The sequence below is a fragment of the Mycosarcoma maydis genome, chromosome 1 (genome assembly GCF_000328475.2).
Source record: "Mycosarcoma maydis chromosome 1, whole genome shotgun sequence".
Lineage (NCBI taxonomy): Eukaryota > Fungi > Basidiomycota > Ustilaginomycetes > Ustilaginales > Mycosarcoma > Mycosarcoma maydis.
Genome location: NC_026478.1, coordinates 1,174,740 through 1,197,652, shown reverse-complemented (window position 1 = coordinate 1,197,652; position 22,913 = coordinate 1,174,740). Strand labels below are relative to the sequence as shown.

General features: G+C 54.8%; 9 protein-coding genes across 9 annotated transcripts; 4 read left to right on the top strand and 5 right to left on the bottom strand.

The window, feature by feature from the left end:
• Nucleotides 1-371: 371 nt before the first annotated feature.
• Nucleotides 372-1,382, top strand: UMAG_00422 (uncharacterized protein; the record flags this gene model as incomplete). The annotated part of the gene is made up of 1 exon (XM_011387994.1): nucleotides 372-1,382. The coding sequence occupies one exon, from the start codon at nucleotides 372-374 to the stop codon at nucleotides 1,380-1,382; it is 1,011 nt and encodes a 336-aa protein (XP_011386296.1).
• A 157-nt stretch (nucleotides 1,383-1,539) lies between these two features.
• UMAG_10107 (putative mitogen-activated serine/threonine-protein kinase SLT2) lies at nucleotides 1,540-2,880 on the bottom strand (the record flags this gene model as incomplete). Its single annotated transcript, XM_011388362.1, has 1 exon — nucleotides 1,540-2,880. One exon carries the CDS (start codon nucleotides 2,878-2,880, stop codon nucleotides 1,540-1,542), a length of 1,341 nt encoding a protein of 446 aa, XP_011386664.1.
• An 818-nt stretch (nucleotides 2,881-3,698) lies between these two features.
• Nucleotides 3,699-4,202, bottom strand: UMAG_00420 (uncharacterized protein; the record flags this gene model as incomplete). Its single annotated transcript, XM_011387993.1, has 1 exon — nucleotides 3,699-4,202. One exon carries the CDS (start codon nucleotides 4,200-4,202, stop codon nucleotides 3,699-3,701), a length of 504 nt encoding a protein of 167 aa, XP_011386295.1.
• A 1,040-nt stretch (nucleotides 4,203-5,242) lies between these two features.
• Nucleotides 5,243-8,071, top strand: UMAG_00419 (uncharacterized protein; the record flags this gene model as incomplete). Its single annotated transcript, XM_011387992.1, has 1 exon — nucleotides 5,243-8,071. One exon carries the CDS (start codon nucleotides 5,243-5,245, stop codon nucleotides 8,069-8,071), a length of 2,829 nt encoding a protein of 942 aa, XP_011386294.1.
• A 177-nt stretch (nucleotides 8,072-8,248) lies between these two features.
• Nucleotides 8,249-9,397, bottom strand: UMAG_00418 (putative xylitol dehydrogenase; the record flags this gene model as incomplete). Its single annotated transcript, XM_011387991.1, has 1 exon — nucleotides 8,249-9,397. One exon carries the CDS (start codon nucleotides 9,395-9,397, stop codon nucleotides 8,249-8,251), a length of 1,149 nt encoding a protein of 382 aa, XP_011386293.1.
• Nucleotides 9,398-10,146: 749 nt separating this feature from the next.
• UMAG_00417 (uncharacterized protein) lies at nucleotides 10,147-10,992 on the bottom strand (the record flags this gene model as incomplete). The annotated part of the gene is made up of 1 exon (XM_011387990.1): nucleotides 10,147-10,992. The coding sequence occupies one exon, from the start codon at nucleotides 10,990-10,992 to the stop codon at nucleotides 10,147-10,149; it is 846 nt and encodes a 281-aa protein (XP_011386292.1).
• A 768-nt stretch (nucleotides 10,993-11,760) lies between these two features.
• On the top strand, nucleotides 11,761-15,399 carry UMAG_10106 (uncharacterized protein; the record flags this gene model as incomplete). Its single annotated transcript, XM_011388361.1, has 1 exon — nucleotides 11,761-15,399. One exon carries the CDS (start codon nucleotides 11,761-11,763, stop codon nucleotides 15,397-15,399), a length of 3,639 nt encoding a protein of 1,212 aa, XP_011386663.1.
• Nucleotides 15,400-15,743: 344 nt separating this feature from the next.
• Nucleotides 15,744-17,747, top strand: UMAG_10105 (uncharacterized protein; the record flags this gene model as incomplete). The annotated part of the gene is made up of 1 exon (XM_011388360.1): nucleotides 15,744-17,747. One exon carries the CDS (start codon nucleotides 15,744-15,746, stop codon nucleotides 17,745-17,747), a length of 2,004 nt encoding a protein of 667 aa, XP_011386662.1.
• Nucleotides 17,748-17,944: 197 nt separating this feature from the next.
• On the bottom strand, nucleotides 17,945-22,903 carry UMAG_00415 (uncharacterized protein; the record flags this gene model as incomplete). The annotated part of the gene is made up of 1 exon (XM_011387989.1): nucleotides 17,945-22,903. One exon carries the CDS (start codon nucleotides 22,901-22,903, stop codon nucleotides 17,945-17,947), a length of 4,959 nt encoding a protein of 1,652 aa, XP_011386291.1.
• Nucleotides 22,904-22,913: the final 10 nt, after the last annotated feature.

Below are 22,913 nucleotides of genomic sequence, written 5' to 3'. Positions count from 1 at the left end.
CCCACCCGATCGGTGCCAAAAGCCTAGTTTCACGTTTTCCAAATGTCGCAACCATGGCTCACGAATAAGTTAATCGTGAATAATCTAATAGTATCATTTCTCTGTGGAGCTCTCAGCGAAAGGGTCAAATCGCCGGTCCAAGTCGTGAGTCGAGGTAAAGACTTGACGCTCGTCGCTTGCTTGGTGACTTGTGTGAGAGTCGTAAGTGTGTGTATCACGTACTCACGACTGTATGTGATAGCCGAGGCTAAACTTGGGCGCATTCTTCCAGGCACGGCTACCTTACTTTCCACGGCTTGTAGACAGTCGTTCTCTATACCACATCGACCTTGTACGCCGCAAAGAGAAGAAAGTAAGACAGCTTTGCAACAATGGGCGAGACGAACAAACTGCGCATCGGCTATGTACCGGAGCACTTTGCAGCTCCGCTGCACCACCTCGCTGCCACTGACTGGGGCAAGCAGAACATCGAGCTGGTCTCGCAACCTTCGGGGACAGGTCAGATGCTGACGTCGCTCGACGCGTCGGAGACCAACGGACAAACGATTGATGTAGCCGTCGCTCTCACCGAAGCGCTGATCACGGGCATTGCCAAAGGACGAAGCGACTACAAGCTCGTGGGCTCATACGTACGCACTTCGCTCAACTGGGCGGTGATCACGGGTACGCAACCGTATGCGTCGTCGTACAACTCGATCGACGATCTAAGGCGAACCAAGATCGGCATCTCTCGCATCGGCAGTGGAAGTCAGATCATGGCTAGCGTCATGGCGTTGCAGCACGGATGGAACACGAGCGCTACGAGCGGTGCTGGTGCCGAGCTCGAGTTCAAAGTCAACGACACTTTTCAGAATCTGCGCGATGGTGTCAACGGCAAAGAGGGCGCACAGACGAGCTGTTTCATGTGGGAATGGTATACCACCAAGCCCTACGTCGACTCGGGCGAGCTGAGATTTATCGGCAACGTCCCCACACCCTGGCCTAGTTGGACGATCGCTGCTTCGTCCAACACTGCCCTGGCGCCTCACCACGCGGTCTCTAGCATCCTTCCCGATTTCCTCAACCGACTGCAACAGAGCATCCGAGACTTTGCCAACCCTGAAACCAGACAGAACGGAAGCGCCCTGCAATGGATCGTTGCACACCACCAGTACAAGCAGCAAGACGTGCAGAGCTGGTTGGACACCGTCAGGTGGGCTGGTGAGCAAACACCCAATCCGACCTCGCTCAAGCTTCCCAGCACCGGACAGAATACATCCACTACCACCATCTCGAGCCAAACAATCAAAGACACGCTCCACGTTCTCGAAAACGCTGGTGTCGTCAATGCCGATATCGCCGTTCACGCGTTTGTCGACTCTGAAAGTCGTCTGGTAGAGTAACGTGCCCAATCACGAATATCACATCCAAATTATCTCACAACCCATTTCTGAGCCTCAACCCAAGCTGCCAAGTCCTACATCTTTCGACTTGGTCGTGAGTGTCAAGTTGAAATTATCTGCATTGCATCATGTCGATTTTGACCGCGAGGTGAGCTGTTTACCTTGCCTGCATCAACTCCCTCTCAAAGCTCTCTGCAGGCTCCTCCATGACACACGCATCATTGAGCACGCCGCTGGCATGCTCCGAGTTGGTTGCACCCTGAATGATGCCCGCACTTGCACCTAATACCGAATAGGCCGGATTGCCTTCCTCGGTTGGACTGCTCCGCTGAATGTCCTCTCTGCTTGGAATAGGCAAAGACTCTTGCCTCTTTGGTTGTTGCATCAATCTGGCCTGACGTCGAACTTCGGTTCGGAAGCTACGCACTTCCTCGAGAATGAGCGTCTTCATGCCTTGCACTTCATCGACGCTTTCAAAGCCGAAATCAAACTTGCGCGGGCAGACGGGTTCGTCAGCGGGGTCATGCCATACTGACAGGTATGGGTGCTGCAGTGCCTCTTCGCAGGAGATGCGTTTGGCGGGGTCGAACTCGAGCATGCGTTCCAACAGGTTCAGCGCCTGAGGGTTGGCTTGTGGATATAGTCGATCGAAAGGAATGCGCGGTTGATAAGGTAGAGATCGAATGTAGTCCTGTGCACGCGGAGATCCAACGCGTCGGAGCGTCTCTTCGCTCGGCGTTCCCAAGTAGTGCAAAATCTGGTTGAGCTGATCGACGTAGTCCCTACCCTTGAAGATCGGTCGTCCTCCCAAGAGCTCGGCAAGGATGCATCCAACCGACCAGATGTCGATCGCTGTGGTATAGTTCTGAAAGCTGAGCATGATTTCTGGTGCACGATACCATCGAGTTGCTACGTACTCGGTCATGAAACCTGCGCCCACCTGCTTGGCCAATTCCGGATCCGTCTCGAAGCCACGTGCAAGGCCAAAATCGCAGATCTTGAGTTCGCAGTCGGCGTTGACGAGCAAGTTGCCGGGCTTGAGGTCTCGATGCAAGACCGAGGCGGAATGAATGTACTTCAAGCCGCACAGTGTTTGATAGATGAACGACTGAAAGTGAGCGTCCGACAAAGGCTGGCCGGATCGAATGATGGCATGCAAATCAGCTTCCATGAGCTCTTCATAGAGATAGACCTCGTTGAAGCCGACGGGGTCGATAATGTCCATGTCGTATAGGCAGGTGATGTTTTTGTGGCCGCGGAAGTGACGCAAAAGTTTGATCTCTCGTAAGGCACGTTTTGTGAGGATCTTTTTGGTGAAGACGTTGGTGATCTTTTTGATAGCTACGCTTTCGCCGGTGCCCTTGTGGGTGGCAGCAGCTACGCAACCGTAGGCACCCTGGCCGAGGTCCTTGGTGATGGCGTAGGCATTGTCGATCAGGAACGTCTGATTGAGGACGTTATACGGTGTACGGTGTGGGTTTGATGGATGTGCCGACATCTTGTCTACGTCAAGATCAGCAGCTGGTGAAATTGCGGAGGAATAGAAGCCAGGTGCTCCTAGTGATATGCCCGTTCTGGTGGCAGGATATAGAGCGTGAACAGCAAGCGGCGAGTGGAAGAAGTGTTCCAATGTTGGGATGTGTGGTGCGTGACGTGATGGTTGACCGTGGCTACTCCAGGATGTATAGGTTCAGTTTTGTCAGGTATGGCACGAGTCGATCGATTGGGCCGCCTTTGTACGAGCAAAAAAGTGTGTGGGTCTGGTGGGTTGATCTGACGCAGCCAAAGTAGGATCTTGGGTGTCAAGGTGGTGACGCAATGATACCAAAAGCGGATGTATGACGGATGTGGGCGGATCAGACGAGCGAAGACAAGCGATGGAGAAGACGAAAATAGGGAAAAGATGAGGATGGTAGGAAGAAGACTCGAAACGATGGTCAGAGGCAACTCAGGAAAAACAAAATCAAGAGGCAGGCACGAGGGCGAGCCAAGGCAAGCAAGGCAAGCAAGGCAAGCAAGGCAAGCAAGGCAAGCAAGACAAGCAAGGCGGGGTGGACGGCACGTGCCCTTTGCAACAGTCGCGAGTGTGGCTCACGGCTGTATTTAAGCAATCACAAATCTGAGCGAGACACCGACCAGTCATCAACGTAAACTTTGAACCAACACGTTGTGACTAAAAGTGACTGTTGGTGGCCTTGACGGGGAGATGAACAAGAGGCACAAGTAACAGACGATCTTATCCAGATTTGTGAGTGCTAGTGCGCAACAGTGACGAATCGTAGCAACAGGAAGCGGTTCTCAGACACGAGAGGTTGGTTAAAGCGACGCAGATTCACGATTCGACCTGCATGCACAACCAAACAAGGCGCGACGCCGGATTTCAACCGACGAACCGTGAATCTCGCTAGGCCCTTTGAAATTCCAACGCTTCTTTCTCGTTCTTTGCTTCTTGGCTTTGTTATGACCTCCTCGTCCTTCTTGACAATGAGCGCTTTTCCACTTGCTGCTGCCATCGTTGTCATGATCATCTTGATCACATGCACATTCGGCATTTTGTCTCGTGATCCGCACAAAGCGTCCGGACTTGGAATCGGCATTATTTATTCCAAAGGATGTATCCAACAGCTTGCGCGCGTATCGCTGATCGCTTCGACGATCAGATTGGCTTATCCATCTCATGCATGGTCGGAGAGGGAGTACATTGTCACAGGGATCCACGATGCACGGAGTCTTAGGTCGGCGCAGCTCCGCATACTGGACCGACGAGGTACTCGCTGCGATCAACATGGCAAAGACAGACACGACCTTTGAGAATGTCATCTTTCGTCTTTGAGTCCAAGTCCTTCTTGTTTAACTCATCGACCAGTCGTGAGAGCTGGCGTGAGTGCTGGATTCGTGATCCCTGCTCGTTAAGAGAGTCATTGCCGAGTCGAGTCTTTTCGGTGCGCGAGGAAAGCCGCGAGAATTGGTAGAAGAATCCAAGGACTCCCGTCGACTCAACTTATGGCACGACCCAACACCACCTTCCCAAATAACGCAGAAGCGATTCATGCCTTGCACCAATCGTCAATTATGGATCGCCGGGTTCCTTCCTGCGGGATCGTCAACAACCGACATGCGAATCACCGAGATCGACAAGTCCATGTACGAAACCCACGTTTGTACCTACCCTAGCGTACTGCACTGTACAGTCGGGAGTGCATCAGATCACACGCCAGACAGAATTTAATACGTTACCCAAGATGAAGGATGGGGCGGTGCACCTTTGACAGCTTTCTTTCCTGTGCCAAGCCCAACTCGCGTAATTGCTTTTCGACGTGAGGCTGTGCTCTCATTCACGATTCCACCTCCGCCTCGCTCAACATCTCGTTTCCATTTCGCATCCTCCTTGCCGTGATGCAAGCCTTTCGGTCTAAGCTGCCTGCACAAAATCTTCCATTTTCCAGCAGGCAGGTATATGATTCACGATTCATGATTACCTGGCAAAGCTTTACGGCAGGGGCTTGGTTTGCGATTCACGATTGCGTGTTGGCGTGTGGGCGTGCAGACACATGTTAGGTCATACAACCATACATCCTTCACAATATCCCACGTCCCAGGTCCCAGGTCCCACTTCCCACGTGCCACGTTCCGCGTTCCGCGTTCCGCAGTCTGACACCTTTCCGGAACTCGGCTTCGCACTTTAAACCCAAATTTTTGGAAGCTTGCATCAAAGGCCGCAACCAGCAAAAAGGATTCCCAAGATTCCAAGCTTGAGCCGCTCCTCCCCGCCTCCATCCCTCACACCTACTCGCCTGCATAGATGCTCGTCTCTTCTCTCCACGAAACCTCCTCAGACCGTCCTTCTTGATCTTCACGACATGCCCCTAATCCATTATTCACCACAGAAGAAGCGGTACCGACAAGATGGACTCGCTTCGCCAAACTCACCCACCGCCGTCTCGTCCAACCCATCGTCACCCAAGAAGATCAAAAAGAGCAAGTATGTCAATGCACCCTCTCACAACCTGTCAAGTCCATCCAAGACTTTCTTTAAGCCAGAAGTAACGCGCACGCCCTCTCATTCAGCGCCTTCGCCACCTTCTCGCAGCACGCATGCTTTCACTTCAAACGGGTCCGACGGCGCAGCATGGATCAAAGATGCACTGAAAAACGTCAATCAGCGCATAACCGATTCTCGGGCAGCTCTACCCATCTCTTCTGGAAAAGAAGCTATCGTAGAAGCGATCCGCAAGCATGACACGGTTGTCATTCTCGGCGAGACCGGTTCAGGCAAAACCACCCAGATCCCCCAATTCCTATTCGAAGCAGGTTTCGCACGCCACGCACCTGTCCAGATGATCGGTGTGACACAACCTAGACGAGTCGCTGCTACCTCACTTGCACGGCGTGTTGCAGTAGAGATGGGTCAGCCTGACCCTGCTCTGCTACCCAACCTCAAGGGCAAAGCACGAACAGCCGCAGGCGGCTTGGTTGGTTACAGCATTCGATTCGAGGATCGCACCACCCGCAACACGCGTGTCAAGTTCATGACCGACGGTATGGTGTTGCGAGAAATGATTGGTGATGTTGCTGCTGGTATATCTAGTTCGGCTTCTCCAAATTCGACCGCCTTGCAGTCCAACTTGCTGCTCAAGTATTCGGTGCTGATCATCGATGAGGCGCACGAAAGGACGCTTCGTACAGATCAGGTGCTCGGTCTTGCCAAAAGAATACAACGTGAACGCAAAGCGCTCCGTTACTCCTGGGTGGCACGTGGCAAGCCCTCAAACGAGCCCGAAGTGTCCGAGCTCAAGATCATTGTCATGTCTGCCACCCTCGATGCCGACCGGTTCGCCAACTTCTTTGCTACGCCATCTACTGCCCTTGCTAACACCATGAGCATATTCGACTCCAAAACAATCACCGCAGCCAATGAAAAGCAACAAGTTCCCATCCTCTACGTCAAAGGCCGTCAACACGAGGTCACCATGTTTCACACCGACCAACCAGCGCAAGAATGGACTGACGCTGCTTTACGCACTGTTCTTCAGATCCATGTCTCGCGCCCGCCAGGCGACATTCTTGTCTTTATGACTGGTCAGGAAGAGATCGACACGCTCGCACGTTCTTTGGAGCTCTACTCGTCCGAACTACCTGCCTGGGCTGAAGCTGAGGGAAAGCAGCTTCCCATGTCGCTCATGATTGCTCCGCTCTATGCTGCTCTCGGCCCCAGTGCAAGTGCCAAAGTGTTTGGTCCCACACCACCTCGCACGCGCAAAGTTGTGCTGGCTACCAACATTGCCGAAACAAGTATCACGATTCCGGGTATCGTCTTTGTTGTCGACTGCGGTTTGGCGAAAGAGAAAGTTTACACACCGGGAACAGCAGTCGAGACGCTACAGGTGCAAGAGATCAGTCAGTCGGCGGCGAGGCAGCGAGCAGGTCGAGCGGGTCGTGAACGTGCAGGAGAGTGCTACCGTTTGTACACGCAGGAGGCATTCAAGAGTCTTTCGCTTGCCGGCACTCCTGAGATCGTAAGGACAGATCTAGCTGCTGCCGTGCTCCAACTTTGCGCTATGGGTCAAGATCCATATACATTCGACTGGTTGGATCAACCCGATCGTACGGGCTTGCAGGAATCTGTCCTTCAGCTAATCCAGCTGGGCGCGCTCGAGATCAAGACCATCCCTGCTCAGTCACAGTGCAAAGGCGAGGCCGAGGCGAAAGCGGTAAAACCAACCGCCAAACTGGCTTTGACATCGATCGGTAGCAAGATGGCCATGCTTCCCGTATCACCATCCTACTCACGCTCGCTCATCGCTGCCGGTGAACGCGGTCCTACAGTAGCAAGACAGGTTCGTGACCTGATCGCGATCCTTTCCGCGGACCGGTCTATCCTTGTCGAGCCTTCCGACCCGGAAAAACGCGACGAGGCGAATCGAGCCAAAGCTACCTTCATCCATCCAACCGGTGACCACGCTACGCTGCTTAGCGTCTTGTATTCGTATCTTGACGAATCGGATAAATCACGTCAAATGGCCAAGAGGCGCAAGGGTGAGGCTAACGTTGATGCCAAGGTGGTAGAGCGCGAAGCCAAAGAACAGCTCAAGGCGTGGTGTAGCAATCACTACGTTCACGAGAAAGCGGTCAAGAACGTGCTGCATATTCGAAAGCAACTGCAAACGATTTGTCGACAGCAAAACATAGTGTGTGATGACGATCTCGATCAACGTTTCGATAGTACTGCAAACCACCAGCAAGACAAGGCATCGGAATCCGATTCAGACAGCTCCTCTTGCTCGGCGCTGATCAAGCAAGTGGATAGAAGCGGACTCTTCGTCACTCGCAAATTCGCCACTCCCTTGTCCACACACCATTCCGAAGAGGATACCCACTTCACCGGTCTCCGTCAATCGCTTCTCGAAGGACGCATCGCCAACGCAGCCTTGAAAAACGCTTCCGCACCCAACACGTACAAGCGCATCACTTCGTCCGCTTCGAGCTCAGCTGGCATGTTCAAGATCCACCCCTCATCCACGTTGCATCCTAGTAAGATGGCACGAGAAGCACCAACTCGCGGTCCAGGTACGAGTAAGAAGATGGACGCGATTCTCTTTGAAGAGCTCGTGTTCACAACCCAAACATTTGCTAGGACGGTCAGCGTTATCGAGCCTGGCTGGCTGCAGGAATTTGCTCAGCGTGGCTAGAGGACATATATGTGCCGAGCAATGCACACACTCCTCACAGCATTTCGCGGTTAACATTCATGATGATTTCTTATTGAACGGCGACGAGCTTTTCCATCAGACATGCGTGATTCAAACAAAGCTCTTTACACTAACCCTACACCGAACAAGATACTAGACGATCAACCTCGATTACCACTACTCCTGATCATCATAGATGATTGTCTTGACACTAAACTTGGACCTATCCGCCGCATGTTCTACAGCCTCCTTTGCCTTTTCTAGCGGGAAGCGGCTGGTCACGATTTGCTTGACATCGATCTTGCCGCTGCTGACCAATCTGATTGCTCTGGGCCAAGTGTCCCTGTACCTGAACAAGAATTTGAGCGTGATTTCGTTGGTGGAAAGGTGCATGAAAGGAATTTGTTGCAAGTTGGCACCTACACCAATCACAAAGACTAAGCCGCTGGCTGCGGTGGCGTACGAAGCGGTTTGGATCGAGCTTTCAATGCCGGTGCATTCCATTGTGATGGCGGGTTGGACGTCACGCTCACCTTGGGCGATGTGTTTTCCGCTTGCCTTGGAGAAGACCTTGCAGATCTCAGTGGCGCTTTCGAGCGGAGATTTCTTGGGGTCGATTTGATAGGTGAAAGTTCCAGGGACAATCTTTTGGGCGAAATCGAGTCGGTCCTTGACGACGTCAGTGATGACGATCGGTGTAGCACCTGCAGCACTTGCACACAGCAGCTGGACGATTCCAATTGGACCTGCTCCCGTGATTAGCACCGGCGTTCCCAGCGAGATTTCGGCTTGAAGTGTAGCCTGCAAAGTGACCGAAAGAGGTTCGAGAAGCGCAATTTCTTCGTACGACATGTTGTCTGGAACCTTGTGCAGCCAGCCCGCTGGGTGCTCGTGGTATCGTTTGAGCGTTCCATCCTTAGGAGGGACCGAGTAAAAGTCGACGGTGGGGCAGAGATTGTACTTTCCTGTACGACAAAAGTCGCACGTAGCTTTGAAGCATGGAACCCCAGGCTCAATGGCTACGCGATCACCAGGGACCACGTTGTCGACGCCTTCACCGACCGCAATGACGATTCCTCCAGATTCGTGACCTAGAGCGCACTGTGATTCGATCTTCCAAGGTCCGAGTCCGGCATGCTTCCAGAAGTGCACGTCGGAACCACACACGCCCGTAGCGCGAACGTGGACCAGAGCCATTCCCGGCCCTGGAGCAGCAGGTGTGGATTTGATCAGCTCAAGCTCCTTTTTGTGCGTAGCCATGAGGATGAGATTGTCCTTAAGAGCGGAGAGCTCCACCGAAGATTTGGTGTTTGCAACAGGAGCCATGACGAGATATGTGGAAATGCAGCAGTGATAGAAAAGTTGAAGGCGGAAAGCTAACGTCACAAAGATCTGGCACCGGCTAGGACTTTATATTCAACTCAGGCCCAATACGAGGAGAGTCTGTTCGAGCTGTTTCTTCTGTCTGACCCTGACATCGACAGAGATCACCGGACCACACTTCTCCACATGCAAGCCATGATTGGCCACTGTCCAGTTCACCACCGCAGATAGAAAGAACGAGCCCTGAGGCGTGTCGAAGCAAACGAGATAGCCGAGAGAGCAGATTACAGCGCAGTCACGAGTCGTCGTTTGTGCTGGGGTCGTGAGTCGTGAGTGTCGTGTTGCAACTTTGTCGGCAAACGCGAGTCGAAGTTTAGTTTTTATTTTTTTTAATAAAAAAAGGGGGTTTCCCTTGCAAGTTGACAGGTAAGATTAGTGCAAGCAGAGGCAAGCCAGGCAATTTAGTCGCCGACTCCCGTCGTGTGTCGGCAATCTCTACAGATTGCAGACTGCAGCTTTCCTCTGTCTGCTCCAAAAAAAATCAAGGCGGGGTTCGGCAATCTCTCGACTCATATTAACTTAGGTGGTTGGTGGCATTCCAGATGATCGACCTGAACGTCGATACAGCATCCATAGAACGGGTAGAGCTGAGCCAGGTCCTCGTGTTGGCTTGCTCTCATGGCCACGTGGTTTTCAAGGCAGCCAAAGGACGAGGCGCAGTTGGACGTTTGAGATTCGGTTCGAACACCAGATTACGCATCGTCCAGCTCTGGATAGTATCGAAAGACGCCATTCGAGTAGGGAAGTCTCCTCTTGCTCTCGAGGTATCCCTTGAGCTCAGCTCTGATATCGCTGTGCAGCACAAAGACGTTCTCGTACTCGCCTTGATCCTTAAGTCTCTGCATATACTTGGGCAAGGCGTACTGCAGACCGTCCACGACCTGAAAGAGGGTCAGATCAGCCACACTCGTCTTGCTTCCCCACACTCTCCTTGCGCCCTGTTTCTTCTGATCCAAGCCAGCACCGTCCTGGCTTAGTGCCGTTTCAAATAGCTTCAGGAATTTGGGGATACGATTGGTGCGCAAATCAGCAGCGCGTTTCTGAGCTTCTTCTCGCTGATCTTCGTAGTAGGACGACACTGAGATCGGGTGATGCGAGTCGTGCACTTCGTTGTTAAGATCCAGAGCAGTTGCACAGAGCTGGTGAAGTTGAGCAACGGCTACATCGCGATCTAGTCCGGAGAGCTGGTGCACATCACCGAGCAGTCCAAGACGTGGTGCGAGAAAAAACAGGATCGCAGGTGTCTGGCTGATGTAGTGCGTTGCATGAGCGTCCTTGATGTCTGCACCAGTTTCTGACTTGACCTTTTTGGAAGCCGATTCGGCATCGTAGCCTGCGCTGACACGGAGGATGGGAACAGCAAAGTGCGGAGCAGCTAGTCCGACTAGGTCCTTGTTCGATAGCAGCTTCTGCAGCTTGGCTACATCGTTGACTTCTCTGTACTTGACACCGGCAGCCTCGAAGCAGAGCCGCACAAACTCGCCACGACCTGGGATGTCGGGCCAGTACAGGAGCGTGTATTCGAGCTGATCCGACATGCCTGCATAGAAGAGCAATACGTCGGACAATCTGTCTCAATCCTGACGGATTGCTATCGAAGTTAAGAAGCAACTTTGAGCGTAGGAGCAACGTTGAGCGAAACACGAAAGAAAGGTCGTGAATCATCGGATCTAGGACAAGGGTGAAGGTAATCATGAATCGTGAATGCTTTGGCCAAGTCACGGATTCACGATTCACGATTCACGATTCACGATTCACGATTCACGATTCGTGATTCACGACTTGTGGCACGTGCGGTCTCCAAAATCACGAATGTTGTTGTAACTATACCATGTTTCCTAACAATCACACTCACCACAGGAAAATCCAAAGAAAAGACGCAAGTGGAGGTCACGGCGTTAAGAACGGCTGGTTTCGAGGGACGCGTCAGGTACACTGCGACGTACACTCGTGACTTCCTAAAGCGCTGAGCAGTGCGCTGCTTCGGGCTTGACTCACAAACTATCTTGACACTCGTGACTGTGACTTGTATCGAGAGCCGCAAGTAACCACATCCAGTAAGTAGTCACAGAGTACATTCGTGATTCACAGATTTTAGGCTTCGTAATCACGAATCTCGAAATTCACCGTGCACACATGGCGCTCCTGATACACCCGCGAAACCCATCAACTGCGCAAACAATTCCTTGGGCTTGGTAGTAAGTTCGCCTTCGTCTGTTCTGTCATCTCGACAACCATCGTTGTCCTCCCTTCGAAGCACACCAAGGGCGATTAAAAGTGCGCGCCGCCACGCTCCTTCAGTCGCTATGAGCTTCCACTTTACCGGCGCAGGTCGTGCAAGAGCACCTGTCACTCTCGGTGGTACCTCAACGTTATCCGCAGACCCTGCGGGCAGTGCAAGGGCGCAACGCCTCGAACGTGAGCAGCAAAGACGTAAACAAGTGGCCTCTGTTCGAATACAATCGCAGACCCGGCGTATCTTACAGTCTCGGCAAGTCAGGTCACAATGGCAGCACCAGGCTCAGCAGCTCCTGGAACATGTTGAAGCAGAGCCGTCGGCGTTGCCAGAACTCATTCTCGGTACCCGAACCTTGCTACTCAGTCTCGGCCCGGCTTCGAGAAAGATGGACGAGTCAGATTCTCGGCTTTTTCAAAGCTGGCTTCGGCTCGTCTCCAAACCCACCGATGGCAAGCACCTTGTCTTTCTTCCATTTCAAAACGCACATCAGATCCACACGCTCGCCGACAGCTGGCCCTCGCTGCTGCGCTTGGCCTGCAAACATGCTCTTCGGTTCCTTGCCACAACAGCAGCATCCAGAGGCAGCTCTGCATCTGCAGCAACATTCCCGTCCAGTCTAGACATGGAAATTCTCGCTTTTCTCGGCCTCATCACAGGCGTAAACGCCCAATCACCTGCCAATTCCATCTCGTCGGCCAAGCATGACCAGACATTGGCCGACTCGCTTCTGTCTCTTCTTCTCGATCTCGGCCTGCATCGCACCCTTCGTAATCACATCATCTCCTTTACCGTTCAACAAAAGACGACGGCTACAAGTCTGTCATCAGCCGTTTCGCTATCACTGGCGCCCATTCACTCCTTCAAACTCGCTTATACCTCCTCTGCGGCCAAAGTGGCACAAGCTGCAACACAGGACGATGCTATGGATATAGACAAAGATGTGCAGCGACGGCAATCAGACAGCTCTGCCCTCGGCCAGAGAGCACTGCACTTCTTTGCTATTGACATCATGACGATTCCTGCGCTGCGCAAGCGTCTGCCTCTGAACGCCGTCACCGAACTGGCCAAGCATTTGCCTTTCACCGATCTGCTCGACTGGATTACCATATTTGAGCCAAAACATGTACGATCCGACCAAGTCGACCATGCGTGCCCTGCCTCGAGCAGTGCAGCAGAGGCAGCTCAAGCTCTCTCTCAGCCTTACTTGCTCTCCAACCTGCTAGCATTCGGCTCTCAACGTATCTCGTTCATAAAGGACGGCGCTTCTCTGGCAAAGTACCTTCAGGCGCTCACCAATGCCCAAGACTGGCTTCCAAGCTCTGTCTTTGAAGCGCCTCCTGGCAACGCAGGCGCCCTTCCGGCCACTAGCGCGCCCGGCACATTCTCTTGCAGCAGCAATGATCGCAAGGCTGCACGGTCAGATGCGCTCGAGACCTATGAGAGGCTGCGCATCCTCATCTCTGACGACCACCTTACCCAAATTCTCGCCATCTCGAAGCGATTCCCCACATCTACTCGAGCGCCGCTGTTCGCCTTCATCTGCTCAGCCCTCTCTGCGTGGCCGACTGAGAAGCAGGACCACGTTCTTAACCGTCTGCTGTACTCTGGAGCAGAAATGCAAGCCGCCAACCAGGCCGCCAAGCAGGCACGATCCATCGGTCCATCGGGGACCGGCCTCATTCGAGAGTTCTGGAGAGGCTACGTTCGCGGCAGTGCGCTCGCCCGCAATTTAGCCTCCGCGCACGATAATACCAAAGCGCGTGAGATCCTTGCTTCTCTTTCGAGACCAGATACTGGCAAAGAATGGCCTGCGCTCGTTCTGGTTCTCGAGATGCTTTCCAAGGTGCTCCTCACGCTTGGCGATGACGAGTTCTTTTCGACCGTGGACGAAAATTTCGGCGGTGGCGCTCGTTCAAATGTGGCCTGGCTCTCGCGCGACGAAATCCTGAGCATCAGCGGCCTTTTGCGCAACGTAGCATTTGCTATGTATTGGTACGAGGGCAAATCTCGGCTGGTTAACCTCGACGGTGGCGATATGGGAGGCATCAAGGTTCAGGGTTACACCCCGCGAGTGCCTGGCATGCGAATGACGCTTTTGTCGCTTCGAACGCTGGTGACCACCTTGCTCAAGCAGCTGCATTCGCGAGACTCGAGGCACCGCTTTGCGCCTACCGATCATTGGTTGATGGTGAGCCATCTCGATCTCAATGATTTCATGCGCACCGTCGTGCTCGAGGAGGAGCAGCTCAGCAGCGAACAGCAGCAGCAACAGCAGGATGAAGGGTCCGCTGGCCCCGCTGCGACTACAACCGATTCCCTGCATTCCACCGCGTCTTCAGCAGCGCCGATGATCGAGGATTCTTCCGGAGACGAGGCTTCGAACGATGAGGATGACGACAGGCGATCGCGCCAACCTCTAGCTCGTCTGCAACAGCTGCGCGCGCAGGGCGGCGCCCGAAACCGTCACCTCACCGCGCTCAACTTGGCCTTCCTTTCGCCACGTCTCGGCATCTTGAACAATGTGCCGTTCATGATCCCCTTTGACGTGCGCGTGCAGATCTTCCGCCAATTCGTCAATATCGATGCAGTGAAAAACGGCATCTACGCGGACCGGTACCAACGACGACGAGCTGTGAAAATTCGACGAGATCATGTGGCGCAGGATGGATTTGTCAGCTTGTTTCCCCTGGGTGCTGAACTCAAGAAGCCGCTCGAGATCATCTTTGTCGACCAATTCGGCCAACCGGAAGCTGGCATTGACGGCGGCGGATTGTTCAAAGAGTTTCTCACGTCGCTGGTGCGAGAAGCATTCGACACGAATCGCGGACTGTGGAAGGCAACAGATGCTCAGGAGCTGTATCCGAACCCGCACACGTACGCAACATCGTCGGACCAACTCGAGTGGTACGAATTTCTTGGGCGTGTGATTGGCAAGGCGCTGTATGAAGGCATCTTGGTCGACGCCAAATTTGCCGGCTTCTTCTTGTCGAAAATGCTTGGCAAGCAGTCGTACCTTGACGACCTGGGCTCGATCGATAGCCTGGACAAGGAGCTGTACAAGGGTCTCATCTCGCTCAAAAATTACCAGGGCAATGTGGAAGACCTTTCGCTCAACTTTACTGTTACTGACGAGGAGTTTGGCGTCAGCATGACGCGCGAGCTGGTGCCTGGCGGCGCCAACATCCCTGTCACCAATCTTAACCGGATGGAGTACATCTTCCGCATCTCACACTATCGACTTTCGACGCAGATCCAGCATCAGTGCACTGCCTTCTTCAATGGTTTGGCTGACATTGTCAACCCTCGCTGGCTGCGAAACTTCAACCGCGAAGAACTGTCAATCCTGATCTCAGGCACCGAGGATCCGGTGGACATTGACGATCTGCGTAAGCACACCGTGCTCGGTGGATACCACGAAGCGGATCTGACAGTGCAGCATTTCTGGAAGGTATTGGAAGGGTTCGACCAGCGCATGCGCAAGGCTTTCCTCAAGTTTGTCACCAGCTCGCCCAATCCGCCGCTGCTCGGATTTAGTCAGCTGAACCCGCTGTTTGCGATCAGAAAGGCGGGCGATGATACGAGCAGGCTGCCGACGGCGAGCACGTGTGTAAACATGTTGAAGCTCCCCGATTATGCGGATGAACAGACGTGCGAAGATAAGCTCAGGTATGCGATCCAGAGCGAAGCTGGGTTTGATCTGTCCTGACAAGGCAGAGAATCACCAATGTTGTTTTGATAGAAATGATAATCATCCTGCTAGATTTCGGTGAAAAGGCGGCCTCTTGTGCAGAGTCCTTGGGAATTGAGTCAATCGTGAATCGTGCACGGTGATGGCGAGAGAGTCACATGTGAGTTGGGACGCAGAAAACGCGCAGCCAGGCGAAAAAAAACTCGGCTTTCGGTGAAAGCTAAGCTCGAAGGCGAGCAGCTTTTGTTCTACATTCGCCTTCGGCTAGTCTTTGACCGTTGACGTTTCTGTTGCTCTCCCTACGACAGCTATCGCTGGCACCACACAGGCTCTCGTTTCCTTTTCATATCACAGCCGACACCATGGCTGCAGCAAGTAGCTCTGCGCGTTTTGTTATCCAGCAGACAAGCGGTGCTTGTGTTCGCAGTGCTTCCAACAGCGCAGTGGTAGCACATCGTTGTTTCTCCACCAACGCACATCCGCTTCATACGCGGTTGATACCGGAGGCGATATCTCGGACGCGACTGGCACAAACAACCGGCTTCTTTCGACATGTAAGCTCGTCGTCATCTCGGAAAAGTAAGGATGCGGATCAAGAGAAAGACCGATGGTCACGACACCGCTCGCAGTACAACTACGACCCTTTCAGCTTGCTCCCAGAAGCTAAACACTACACATATCCTCTCGTGACCGCTCAAGAGCTCGCAACGTCTCGTACAAAAGTGACAGGCCCCGGTGGTCGACCACGTGAGGTGCGCATGTTGGCACGAGACTTTATCCACGACAGCCTGTATAACCCGGAGTATGGGTATTTCACCAAGCAGGCTGTTCTGCTCCCAGATCCCCCCGCCGCCTCGGAAGCACAAGAAACACAAGCTGAAGCTTTCAGAGAGGTCGCTGGACAGTTGTATAAGGAGGAAATGGGACTGCTACGACCTGCTAACCCCGGCTTCGACTTTAACTCGATCAAGAACGAATCCGAATTCATGCGTCTCGTCGAAGAACGCTACCAACTGTTCGAAGAACAGATCTCGATCCTGGTGCAAGAACGGAAAGACACTCTGACGGCCAAGGCGAAATCGCAAGAGTTCGAACAGAGTCTTGGAAAGGAACGACGCGAGCGTGCTGCAAAGCGAGCGTCGGCGTCGACGAAAGCTTCGCGCGCAGCGGCCGAGTACAGTGCGGCGGGTTTGGAAGAGGCACAACGACGCGGACGCGCGATGCGACAGAGCGAAGGTGTACAGGAAAGCGATGTACAAGCGATGGCTGCCAAACAGGTGTGGCATACGCCTACGCAGATCTTCCAACCGTACTACGCGCACGCCATAGCGAGATACCTGGTGGCTGAGTACAAACTGCACAACTATCCGTACGATGATCTGGTCGTGTACGAGCTTGGCGCTGGATCAGGGGCTTTGGCGAGGGGCATCTTGGATTACCTGGAGCAGAATGAGCCCGAGATTTACACACGAACGCGCTACAAAATCGTCGAGATCTCAGCACGGTTAGCTGCGGAACAGAGGAGGAAGCTCGGTGGGCATGTGGAGAGGAGTGAGGTTGTCAACCAGGATATTCTGACGTGGAATCGCGGCGTGGTTCAGGAGCCGTGTTTCGTGATTGCGCTGGAAGTGTTTGATAATCTGGCGCACGACGTGGTGCGGTTCTCGACCAAGGATCTCACGCCGTACCAGGCGGTGGTGTCGATCGATGATACCGGCGATATGCACGAGCTGTGGGAACCACTGAGCGATGCACTGATCCAGCAGTACCTCTCGATCATCGGCTCGTCGCTCTCGCCGCTCTCGGCGTCGTCGGGTGTGCTGCGCTTGCTACCGGATCGACTACGTCGAGCCGTCGCTACCCATGCGCCGTTCTTCCCGAACCTGACGCCACCCATGTTTGTCCCCACCAACGCGCTCCGGTTGTTGCAACAACTGAAACGCAACTTCCCACATCACCGACTCATCATGTCCGACTTTGACTCGCTCCCGGACTCGCTTCAAGGCATCAATGCGCCCGTCGTCCAAACGCGCTTCAACGGTTCCATGATCCCTGTGACAACCTACCTCGTCCTGCAGGGCTACTTTGACATCTTCTTCCCGACCAACTTCGACCACCTGCGCAACGTATATCGCTACATTTTCAATCGTCACCCCACCCCCGGTATACGCCAACACTTTTTCTCTTCCTCGCATTTGTTTTCGTCCCCCCTCCACAGCTCCACGACAAACACGGACCGCAACCTGAAAATCCTCTCCCACTCGGACTTCCTCCTCAGATACGCACACACACATGCCCTCCAGTTGAAAGACGGCACAAACCCGCTCCTCTCCTGGTACGCTAACGCGAGCTGGTTCCTCTCCTAGCCCTCACCCACACCCACACTCCTACCACCCGTGACACTCTTCACACGTGTCGCTCGGTCAATTCACACTCATTTCAATCTTGTCGCTTTCATATCGATATCGGCGCAGGCGCGCAGGCTTGCTATGTCGGGTTTTGAGACATTTGTGATTGGCACTAGGCGGAAGCGTCGGATGGCGTGCGACGAAATTGAGGCAAGCTACATTCGCTGCTGCGCGTGCTGGATATACGAGGAGCCTCTACTCTGCCACAAGGCCTGGCGCTCTCTGGCGAGTTCGTGTGCCCACCTCCTTATTCTTGGATGCGTCAGATACGGCAAGCTGCCGGCCCAGAATGGCTGGAGATCGTCGATGTGAAAGCGACGTTCGTACTCGATCGCCTGGAGACCCAACTCGAACCGATCGAGATCCTTTACGAGACGGCTCTCCTTCGACTGTCTTGCTTCATACTCTTCCCAGAGCGCTTCGATGCGCAAGCCTGCCGCACTGGAACCTAGCAGATCATGCACAAAGTACTGGATCGCCTCCTTCTCGCGCCGCACCTTTTCCTTCTTATCGACCCCATCGAGCGGGGTCAGGTCGCCGACCTCGGCTTCTGCCAGATCGTGCACAATGGCGAGCTGCACACACTTGCCCAGATCCACATCCGCTTCAGCCGGACAGAGCAGACACAGCATCGCCATGCGATACATGTGGTCTGCTATCGACTCAGGCGCCGCAACGCGGTGATGCAACCACCCGGTACGTTTGTTCGTCTTGAGCTGCTCAACCACATGCATGAACTTGAGCACTTTCGCCCATCCTTCCTCTGTCTCTTCCTCTTCGCCCTCCTCGTATAGACGGAAGCTCGTGTCGCAGTCCGTTTCGAACAGCTCCAGAGCGCGTGGATGCTGCGCTGGATCGCTTTCCAGCACCGTCGTCGCCGACGTCGGCGGCGGCGGCGGCACGTACACAGGCCGAGGAGAACGTCGACCCACGCTAGTGGGCGTTCCTGTGCCAGAGCTGCCAACAGAAGCTCCCAGCGCAGCGTCTCGAGTAACTTGCTCGCCTGGCGCGGAGCTTGACTTGCTCGACGCCGAGACAGACGCGACGCCGAGCTCAGTCGCTGCCGAACTTGTCGAACGCATCGTATTAGACTGACCAGTCTCGGTGCCTGGTGCCGAAGCACCTCCTGGCACGGGGAAGCCTCGAGTAATGACGCTTCCAGGTAAAGCACCCTTATGCTCTGCATGTTTCACCGCCGTCGCAGCACTTGTACGCTGATCGCTGTCGCCCGAGATCGGCTGAGCACAAGTGCCCGATGCAGTCGTCGATCGGCCTGCGCTCGGGCTTGTGGCAGGATCGTCCGCGTCAGGGATCGTCTCGAGCTTGGCGTGAGGCTCGGGCTCAAAGATGCTGCGCCGCAGTGCTTTGCGCAGCGAAGGTACCATCATCTTTTCTTTGTATGGAAGTGACGTCTTGGGCTCCGTCTCGAACCCACTCGTGTTGTCCTTGAACGAGCCGTAGCCCCAAGTCTTTTTGCCGATCGCTAGCCCACCTGCAACGGTAGCGTTCGCCGGATCGCCAGCCGCAGCTGTCCTCGCTTGCAGATGACGGTCGAACACCGAGAAGGTGTTGATCGAATTCGAAGAGTCCGGGTCGATCATGGTGGCCTCTCTAAGAGGTCGGGGTCCGATCCCGCTGCCAGCGGCGATGAACTGCGATGGCGGGGCAACAGCCATGGGTGTGGAACGAGAACCGTGCTTGCTCTCTGCATCTCTAAACGCTGCCTCGCCACTGGCTGCAGGTGTAGCTGCATCGCCTGAGCCGACCTTGCGCTTCCACAGGTCCCACTTGAGATTATCCTCGTCGTTGAGCTTGTACTTGTGCTTGCCCGAGCGTCGCGCCTTAGCCTCTTTGGGCGACCACAGCGAACGATGTGAGGGAGCGTTGGGTGCGAGCAAACCCGAGAGTCGCACCTCGGTATCTGCGTCCTCCTTCGACATGTTGCTGATTCGGTTGCGAGAGGAAGATCGCTGATGACGAGCGCCACCAGAGACACTGCCAGGCGCTTGGCCTTGAGTTCCGGCAATCGCCTCACCGCCTTTGCGACTCGATTGCGTTGTGTTGGACGGCAGCTGTACGCTCATGCGGCGAGACGAGCTGCGAAGGGAGCCGACAACGAAAGGCTCAGACTCCGCTTCCAAGTCTCGATTCGAGACCGAGGACGGCGGTACAACGATGCGACCGTCCATGCGAAGCGAAGCTGGATCAAACCCAGACCCATCAGCACGAGCTCGAGCTCGAGCCAAGGACGATGCAAGCGTGTGCATGGCACTCTGGCTGGCCGCGAGGGCACTGAACGAAGCCGCGCCAAAGCCTGGCGGGACTGCATCCTCGTCATCAGATGACAACGAGCTGCGGAAATCGTCAGAGAGAGAGCCAGAGCTTGGTCCACGTCGACTGCTTGATCCACCCTCCGCTTCGTCCTCATAGCCAGGAAGCGCATCGTCTGCCTGACCTCGCGGTCGCCCAGAAGCTCCTGTTCGGAGGTCAGACAGGAATATCTCGACCTTGTGTCGATCGCTGTCCTCAGGAGACAGCTGTGATTCTTGCACCTCACCATCGTCATCGGCGTCGGCGTCGGCGTCGACGTCTTCTGTCTCTTCGTCGATCTCAAAGACTGCATCGGCTGATTCATCCACGAGAGCCGGCTTGACCTCATGAGAACGACTAGCGCTAGGACCACTGTTTGTTTGTTGAACCGAAGCGCTCGCGTCCTCATCTTCGCCATCGTCATCGTACTCGTCCGAGATGATTGCGTGGTCTACGCGATCTTCGGTCTCCGCAAAGGCAACTTTCTTCTCGAAGGTCTTGCGCGACGTGGGGCTGTGTGGGCCAGGGGTACTGGTGGTAGTAGTCGGATCCGTCGAAGAAACGGTGTTGGACGCACGGCTACGATTGCCATCTTCAGCACTAGCGACGCTAGCAGCACTGCGAGTCGCAGGCTTGAGGGGCTCAGCAGTGGAAGGCGGTGGATCCCTAGGACGAAGCGTGACCTGGGCTGAAGGTTCGGCAATTGATTGAGGCGAGATCAGCTTGCCACCCACGGATGGCGTATTCTCGTCTGCATCTCGACCATCGTCGACGTAAGCGAGTGCAGGTCGCTTGGCGAGCAACGAGGAGGACATGGCAGGTGGCGGATTGAAGGTGCTGGCGGGCGGCCGTCCAGTTCGGTCACGACCCGAGTCTTGACGGTCAGCCGCAAGCTGCTGCACTCGGCCGATTTTCGGCGTGCCATTCGACGGTTGGTGCTGCTCATCGTGAAGACGACGGGGTTCGCGCGGTTCACGTGACGAGGAGCTACCACGCTGGTGGGATGGTAGGCGGCCTCGACCTCTGCGATCCATCTCGGCATCGTCTTGCGTGTTGGCGCTGTTCTCACGAGTCCTGTGACGTTCCTGGGTAGGGTCCGCCCCGTTGCGGACCGCCCACGCATCTTCTTCCGAGTCAACGATCGAGTTTGCGGCAGAGTTGGCGTTGGAATTGGCAGTAGAGGTAGCGGCAGAAGGCAAGGCGGAATGATCGCCTTGAGGATATCGCTCGCGAAGACGACGCTTTTCGGCCCAGTCCTGCATCTGCGTTGGAAGTTCGCGGCCACGCATGGCGAACGAAGCGCTCAGACCGCCCAGAGACGACGGAACAGTGCTCTGCACGCCAGTGTTGGCTGAGGTAGCAGTGCCACTGATGGCAGTCGTATACGTGGGACGTCGCTCGAACGCTGAAGGCGGAAGATCCGAATACTCATCGTAGAGACTGTTGCGACGTCCGCTGCTCGAGACGCTGCTTTGAGTGGTGCTGACGTCACGTGGTTGAGCTGCACCAGTTGACGTACGAGCAGAGCTAGGAGAAGGCGCTGAAGTCGTCAAAGCTACACTGTGTCTTGCGCTGTCGCGTGCGTTGACTCGTTGAGGATCATCGAGAGGGTGCGACTGGTGCTGTTTTTGCTCGAGGAGTGCCTTTTCGATCAATGATACGGTAAGGCTGCTGCTGGTCTTGCTCTTGGTCTGTTTGGATGTCTTGGTAACGGCGAGCAGTGATTCTGCTTCTTCTCTGAAACGCTTCTCGAGTTGCTCCATTTCGCGTCGCTTTTGCCGAACGAGCTCAAATACCTCGGCTTCGGCTTTGGAGCGCAAGTCTTTGAGCCGCTCGATAGCGACCGAGTCGAGCTGTGACGCCAGCGGGTTGGCGACTAAAGCAGAGCTCAGACTGGATCCAAGGTGAGAAGGGGTAGGCGAAGCGACGGCACCGGTAGAAGTGGCGGTGTGTGGGGTGGGAGCGCCGACGCGAGGCGAGTTTGGGGGCGAGGTGATCAGATGCTGAGGGACGGCTGGTAAGGCGTAAGCAATGCTGTTTGCGCCTGAGCCATAGCTCGAGGTTCTCTTGTGAAAGTCAGAGGCAGGATGAATTGGGTCACGAGCACTGTCAGGTGCATGGGCAGCTGTTGCAGGCCGGTCAGCAAGGGTAGAATTGGCATTGGTCCGGGGAATCACTACCTTGAAAGCCGGAGAGAAAGCCTCGCTCGCGGCGGCATTGGAAGCTTGCTCCGGACTCAAAGCTTCCGGGAGAATCCAGACTTTACGATCAAGCGGTCGTACGGGCGATTCGTTCGTGCGTGAGTTGAGCCGGTCGGCAGAGTCTCGAGAGGGGGAGCGGAGCTGCTTGGCAGCCGAAGGACTGACAGGACTGCGCGACTCTCTGACAGCGTCACCGGAGCTAGAGGCCAATGTGTTGAAACCGAGTGCTCGCGCTGGACCTGGAGGGGCGGGCTTGCTGGCTGCATAGACAATCGTGTCGCAGTTCAAGCATTTGGCGCAAGCGATGCTGTTGTTCTCGGCAAGACTGACGGTCTCACGAGACACAAGCGAAGGGTATTCGACATGGATTGCATCGTCAGACGCAAGCTCAGCAAGCCAAGGAATCCCGCTGCTGCCTTCAGACGGCGTTGGCGACTCAGGCGACAGCGAAAGCCGTACGTTGAGGCATGGACAGGTCCATTGGCGTACAGAGGACGAAGAAGCACGTGCAAGCGCAGATGACAAACCTGAGCTGGAGGTGTTGGCTGACGTTGTCGAAGTCATGCGAGAATCCGTGTGGGGCAATGTGAAGCTGTAAGGCATGTCGCAATTG